The 7,965-nt window shown below is 34.2% G+C and overlaps 1 protein-coding gene across 3 annotated transcripts; it reads right to left on the bottom strand.

The window, feature by feature from the left end:
* Positions 1-290: 290 nt before the first annotated feature.
* On the bottom strand, positions 291-7,576 carry LOC128230074 (putative ferric-chelate reductase 1). Of its 3 annotated transcripts, none has more exons than XM_052942073.1 (5): positions 7,392-7,576; positions 5,181-5,314; positions 4,531-4,661; positions 3,197-3,288; positions 291-1,787 (listed from the first exon to the last, which is right to left on the bottom strand). In XM_052942073.1, the coding sequence occupies exons 2-5, from the start codon at positions 5,275-5,277 to the stop codon at positions 1,625-1,627; spliced, it is 483 nt and encodes a 160-aa protein (XP_052798033.1). In that variant the 5' UTR covers positions 5,278-5,314; positions 7,392-7,576; the 3' UTR covers positions 291-1,624. The 3 variants fall into 3 exon arrangements, with proteins under 3 accessions (XP_052798033.1, XP_052798031.1, XP_052798032.1); XM_052942071.1 differs by having other exon boundaries at positions 5,181-5,392; XM_052942072.1 differs by lacking the exon at positions 7,392-7,576 and adding an exon at positions 5,587-7,323 and having other exon boundaries at positions 5,181-5,392.
* Between the last annotated feature and the right edge of the window lie 389 nt (positions 7,577-7,965).

Here is a 7,965-nt window from a genome sequence, read left to right on the forward strand (position 1 = left end):
AGTCATATCATATATAACGAATGTGAATTATTTAAGACACAAAGTGTTCCCTAAAACCATTGTGATAACCGTACTTATATTAATATAAAATCAGTCTGTGTTTGAATCTATTTTAAATACAAATGTAGATACAAAGTGTTAATAAAACTATTGTGATATAAACCATAGTTTTAGTCGTATCGAATAAGTCTGTGGTTTATATCCCCCCCCCCCCAAATCCCTTCCCCACCTATTAAATAAAGCGGCTGTATTATATGCTTAAAATTGACAAAAAATCTAAAACAACAATAAAAGGGGTTGTTTTTTCATTAATTTTAGTATGTTAATTGATTGCAAAGGTCATCATAAATAAATAGTATACAAGAAAACAGGCACCTTAATTAATTTCAACTTCACTAAGATGCTACAATCAAAATTATGACATAAACATTTGCATATCCGTTTATTAAAAAGCTTTCAAAATGAAGTGCATGATAATGGAAATACACACAAAAAATGAAAAGCTAATTTACACACTAAATGTTACGGAAAACTGTTTGCGATCATCAATGGTTTGAAAAAAACATTAATCCTAAACTTGGGAAATGAAATATTTTATCAACAAAAAAACCTGAAAAATGTTTTTCCCTCCTCCTGCGCATAAAGTTTCAAAGTTCGAGAAACAAAAAAATAATTCCGCAGTGCGTGCACTACCGTTAACAACATTTGAATGTAGATACTAATCGGCAATATAGATTCGCTTAAAGCTAGAAAACTGCCATTTTTTCGATGATTTCCGAAACATGTAGACTTTTTACACAAATCACACTTACATCTTAGAATAATAAATTTACATGAATGAAATAAGAACAGGACATGTTTTGCGACACACGTGGTAGAAATGAAATATTTTTTATTTATATTTACCCGAATTAACAAATTAAACATCATGATGTTCTTGTATAATGGTCGAAGAAAAACAGAAAACAGAAAAGCCGCATGTTGGAAACGAAATTCACGAGATGCGATAGCAAGTGTTCATTTTTGTGACAAATCCAGGTAATATCAGTCATGCGTTTGGGATTCGTGTGTCTTAAACTAAGCAATTGTATGCTTGCAAGTAGTTTATAGAGATTTATCAATGAACTAAAATGAATATTTCACTGTTTCAAATAGTAAATATATCTAGTTGATATTTTTCACTGTCTTGAAATTAAAATCCGCTCCCGGTTGCAAATCAATCGTCAGCGCGCACAAGGCTGGGACACAATTTAAACCACGTACGTTTTCGAAATAACGTAACGTGCGCATACACAATTGCGGGTTATTTTAATAAAAAGTTTAATAAATTGACTTTAATTCCAATTTAAGGTATATAATAATAAGAAGAAAAATGTTTGTTTCAAATTAAGATAGTAGTATATTTCACCTTTTGAACACAAAAAAGTGAATTTAATAATATTTCTGTGCTCACTTAGTATAATATATTACGATCTAACACTGAAAAAAGAACTATCCTCTATATTTGAATAAGCTATGACATAAAAATATATATTGAGATACACTATAAAAACTTTTAAGCGACATATTTATACTTCCAAACTATTTTTCACCTACACACTGATACATAATTAAGTAAGCTAAGTCACATAAGAAAATTTATTGAACTAATCAGAAGCATCAGCATTTGGATAGTAACACCCGGGTTAACTGCTTCGCCAATTGAACAATCTCCCGATCCGGAAAATGTGACGCCAGATTGTAAACCCTTCACCCAGTATGTAGCCTTATCTTGTACCACCGTGCAGCTAGAATAACGATGATTGAACATGATTGTACATGAGGTTGAAATTAAGATCCGTATGTAAAGAATTGCTACCGAGATTGTTTGCTTTTCTATGAAAACGAGTTGCACCCCTTTCTCAAACTTTTGCGATTTCATGACAAAAGTGTGTATCGTTAGTATTTGTAGCTAGTAATAAAGTGGATTTATACGGTATGCCCTTAGGTTCATCGCCTGTGAATGTGTTAATCCAAAACGGCCTTACGCGATACTCGATGGTACGATGATGAAATCGCGAAATCCCGAAAGCACGATAACTAACACGCGACAGAACGATGATGAAAACGCGACAGTACGAAAATGAAAATGCATTAATACGACATTACGATGATGATAATACGATATACTGTCGTGCTTTCACCAATGTAATGTCGTAATATCGCGATTTCGTTATGATAGCATCGTACTGTCGGTTATAATCATCATACTGTAGCGTTTTCATCATCGTACAGTCGTGTAATCATCAGGGTACTGTCGCGTTTTTAGTTTTGTACTGTCGCGTTTTCATCAACGTATTGTCGCATTATCATCATCGTACATTCGCCTTATCATCTTCGTACTGTCGCCTTATTATCATCGTACTGCCGCCTTCCGGTGCGCATGTGCATGCTCAAAAATATAAGATCTTCAAGAACAACAGCACAAATGAACGAGTTTCTACAAACTCATTTTGAAAATGGCTATGCATACAAGGAAATTCTTGTTTTATCGAAATCGGATATTGGGGTAAGTATAAGTTCTTTTTATTTCCTTCAGACTCGAATCCGACATTTTGTCACATGGAGGGGGAATTCTTCCATGCGCATGCGCAACGGAAGGCAACGGAAAATGATGATATCGCGACAGTTCGATGGTGAAAACGCGGCAGTACGATTTTGAAAATTCCACAGTACGGTGGTGATAACGCAAAGGCACGACGATGACGAAAACGCGACAGTAAGATGGCGAAAATGCGACGGTACGATGGTGATAACACAACAGGTCGATTATGCGATAGAGAAAAACGTGATATCACGATATAACGTTGGTGTAAACGCGAAAGTACGATGGTGAAGACACAATAGTATATTACCCTTACGCATTACCGTCCTCGTACTGTCATATCATCGCGTTTTCGTTATCATACTGTCGCGTTTTCATCATTGTTCTATCGCGTATTTGTTATCGTAGTTTCATGATTTCGCGTTTTCATCATCATACCATCGAGATTCGCTTTTCAGATCAACGCATTCACAGGCGATGACACCAAGGGCATATTTTTTTACACGTGAAATATCCAGAGTGGGATAAAAATAGACTAATAATCCAATCAAATATGTATAAAAATGTCACCAATCGTACGATAGGCTCGTTTGATTCAGTAGTCGTACTTACACGAACGTTACTGATGTATAGTTACTGTTTGCCTTCCATTTCAATACCATGGATTCTTTTAAATCACGAGTGCTGTGGGTGACAGACCCCTTCTGCAATTTGAACCATATAGTAGTTTAAATGTCATTGAGTAAATATTTATATAAAACACTAATAAAAAATAATGCAAATAAAACCTCCATATGCGACAACATAATGTATAAATTTCCAAATGATACAGACTATGAGACGAATTATAGTAAAGTATAGTATTATGCTATATAACAGGCCAATAACAATGGTCAAACTACTTTGAGGTGATCGTCTAAAGTATGTTTTCAACTTTCATATCTTGAATCAGCATTTTATATTATCGTAATTTTAATAATTTGTTTAAATCCAAATACATCAATCGAAACACCTCGGCACTTTTCTCCATTCGACAAGCCTCATATGATTGCAGGTTCAGTAGTTTGAAAAAAGCAGATAATAACATTAATTAGTAGTGGTGTTTCAACCGGTATTGTTTAATTTCTAAGTTAAAATTGATTCCCAGTGAAGTCATAAATTCTATGAATCATTAAGATTCCTAAAGCTTTACAGCTAAATTGAAAACACTACGTGATTAACTTTTAGCATAGTTAAATTTATTCTTTTTTGTCATTGTTTACAATCCATCCCAAGTTGTAACGAAGGAAAATGACCAAGGTGCTCATATTGCCAAAGTAATGCCATGGGAGAACAAGTTAAACATAAAACACAATTATAAATTTGTACCGCTACTTCTCCGACACATGTGAGGCTTATCAATGCAATCTACATGTATCCAACTAAGTATAAGTTTCAACTCTTCTAAACTCATTATGCGTTTTTTCTTCTTTCTTCTGGAAAGCCTTACTCTCTACACAAGTAAACGAATTACTAGTCTAAATCAATACAATTATTATATACCACCATCATGTGATATAATGTAGAGGTACTGAGAAGCAGATATTTGAAGAAAAAAAACGCTGTGAGGGCGGTGGTGGTGGTAAAACACTTCAATGTCAATCCAGGGGTCGCAGGTTCGCTCTCCGAATTTGCACGTCTTATAAAATACTAATCATCATCCGGGATGGACGATAAACGAGGGCGCCCTGTGGCAATGCTATTCCCTGGCCTACGTAAAGAACCAAAATAACGCTTACCAACAGCGTTACATTATGCGTGTGAATAAGATACGCCCAAAAATCTCTTACTGGACTTTTATTGGCTGTGTGGCCGACGCCCCAGGGAGAGTACGGTCCAGAAAAACACAGTCATATGCAAATATATTGAAAAATAAGAAAAGTTCATGCTCTTGTCTGAAAATGTACCCCATCGCAGTTGTTTGTTGTCTTTGAATATTCTCCGTATAACGTTCCGGTCGTGGCATTATCGGCTTGGTCCGGTCGCGCCTGGCACAGAAACCCCGTAAAGTTAAATCCTTTTAATGCGGCCAAGGTTACTGTGGACAAACAATGGATATAATGTAACGATTAAAATATATTCGATATACTAGTGTAATTCGACATTAAAATAACCAAAAATAATTTGAACAGATCAGTAACAGAAAAATGATGTTTTGAGGACACAACGTGATAGCGATACTCGGTCGAATTATGTTAATAACCGTAAAATGGAATGTATTATCGGCAGATCGACATAACATTTTTAACATTTGACGAAATAATGCACGCACGGGCGTATAAACCAGGGCGTTGATAGGAGTTCGGTGGTAAACGACCTAATTTACATTACTAATCTGCTCTAATAGCTACGGATTCGCGTTCTGCATGAACAGTTTGCTAAAAGAAGCGGTGTCGGAGTTTTCATGGTTAATATAGTGCGATTAAGCTAATGTTCTGTATAAACTCTGTATAACCCTGGAAAAAAACGACCGTATTTTTGTTTCAAGTCTTCAAATAATTGCCTTCCGACGTAGCATATATGACGTATTTTATCACGTGGTATACACACACGGTACCTGTAATTTCGTCCCCGCAGTAGTACGTGTTTTTGGACAGGGTCAAGTAATATGGCACAGTGCGGTTTTGCCCGTTATAACCGTGACCGGGCTTCATGGAACTGCATGATGATGGCGGTGCCCCATTGGGATAGCTAAAGCCCATATTAAGACATGACAGGATGAGCATCGATGCTGCTAATGCAGCAGCTGTGTGCATGGTGTTCTTGTTTCTAAAAATAACCATTCAAGAGGTCGTTAGTTTAAAGAAATTAAATATAAGGAAATTATCAATAACTTAATTGCTAAATTGTATTTATTTATAAAAAGTGCATGGTGTACTTGTATCTAAAGATAAACATTGGATATATCGTTAGTTTAAGGAAATTATAATCAACAGCAAGATACGCGATGAAATGATACATACGTAAAAGTTTACCAGCCATCATCGTAATAAAAATCAATGCAGCCTTTCAAAACACACTATGATGATTTCATATTTCAGTTATATACGGTCCAAAGCGTACATTTGCATAATGTAAATCCACAAATTATGTAGGAGATATTGTATAAAGATTTCACTTACTTCGGCTAAAATGCTTTTCAAACTTATCGTTTGCAACGATCTTAATCTCAAAACCTACTAATATATCTGGGCTTAGCGCAGTTGCATATGTAAACAAACAGCTGTGAGGCATAGCATATATGTATGTGGGTAGAATTGGGTATATAAACTCGCTTTTAAGGAAAAGTATGGTTTATAGTGAGTTTTAAAATCCGCTTCTCTAAAGAAAGTTGCGTGTTTTGTATGAACAACTCACGTTTGACTTGCTTGAGTCCGAAAAAATGTACTTATTTCCACACAAGAAACCGATTAAAACATGCATTTAAAAAAAACAAAAAAAAACAAACAACAAACAACGTCAACATTAAAAACAGCATTGAAACAACAACAAACAAAAACGCTTCTCTATTCTGCCTACACTATTTTGTTATGCTCATTATTCACATGTTTTTATTTCATGCATAACTTATTTAGTTTTGTTTATTTAATGTTCGAAATTTGTATAACTGAATTAATTTTGTATGTTAAATCGAAATAAATATTGCTTAAACTAGCATCTGGCTCCATGATCACGAAACATAAGAGCAATGTTTAAATCTTGTCTATAATGTGTAAAGAAAGGATATACAGTCAGGTTGCTTGAAATTCTTATTTATATATGCATAATAACATTATATAATGAGAGCGACACTTATTGGATAACACGTGGATATGGTCTTTGACTATGAACCAAACTGCAATTTGTCAATTTTAATTTCGTTTATAGTACATTTCAATATTTAAAGATTGAGCTACAGATTCAAGACTCATAAAAGTGCAAATCCTAATTCGATGCTTAGGAAAGAGTGTTAGTGAATAACTATAGTTACATATACTTCACTACTATAAACACTTTTTAACGAACACATAATGACAAAATCATTTCAGTTTTAAATGTTAAAAATCCGCTGTAACTTTAAATTTAGTGAAAAGTGACCCTTACTTTACGGCACAAGTTGTTCACCACAAATAAAAATGCCTTTAACCAATATTGAGTGAATATATACATGTACTTGAAAACATTTTCATCGTTCAACGTGCATTATTTCATAAATAGATGTGGAGTTGCTTGATGCGCTATCTTATGGAAGTGAATTACATGTAAGATATTTATTTAATGCAACTGAAAGAGTTAATTAACAGAGTCAAACATAATTGCTTCGTCTTATTAGTTATTAGTTAACCACACTTCGCTTAAGCATAGTATATTATTTACAAAGTTATCACATTTAACTGTTTTAAGTTTCAATGCGCACAAATTTGCAAACTAAAAACGTTAGAAAGACAAAACAATGGTTGCATAGTACTGCCGTTTGATGATGACCTGATAACATTCGCGAAAAATTCGATGTTAACAGCTTACTTTTTCGCGATAATTATCTAGCTATCTATGTAATATTTGTGAGATTTGTGTTTCGGTAAGATAATAATATAAGACTTAAACAGGCTTCAAAGTACCAAAAATGCCACCTGTTACCTTTTCATGCTGTACACAACTTACAGATTATCTATACCTGGTTTGCGAATTCTGTTTCTTGATTTCACATGCTGTTTTATGCAGGTAAACAAAACATGATGGGCTGTCTACAACACAATTTTGAATATAGCATAATTTTTATAAGACTAACCTTTCAATGATGATCCAGAAAAAACACACTCCTATCCATAGCAGTCTATTTTAGCTGTTTATGTAAGTGTAAATTTGTTATGAAACTTGGTTAATTTAAGTGTAAATTTGTTTTGCAATTTGTTTTGTGCAACAAAATTCACCATCCATTAACTGACTCACAATGACGTTTATTCATACAATATAAGTGATACATGATCGGCTAGTCACTGAATCAACGATTTGCATCAGACAATTTATAATACGCTATTAGCAGCGTCCAACCATTTCAACAATTTATAGCACTTAACCAAGTATGTCCTTTAAGTAAAAACGATATGAAAAGTTGAAGATGGTCGCATTTCCCAAGAACCATGCTTGTATTTACTGCGAAAGTCATTCAGTAAAAAATATTTACAAAACTGACCGTGCTGCCAAATCAGTTTTAGCAGCCGTTCAGGATAGCTTAGAAGTAAACAATAAGCCCATATACATATAAACGGATTCGGTATTTACCCCTTGACTATAACAAAACTTTTCTCGGAAATAAATCAAGGCCCGTCAAACCAAAGGACAATAATTATGTTTTCTTTAAA

This window comes from Mya arenaria, chromosome 4 (assembly GCF_026914265.1).
Source record: "Mya arenaria isolate MELC-2E11 chromosome 4, ASM2691426v1".
Lineage (NCBI taxonomy): Eukaryota > Metazoa > Mollusca > Bivalvia > Myida > Myidae > Mya > Mya arenaria.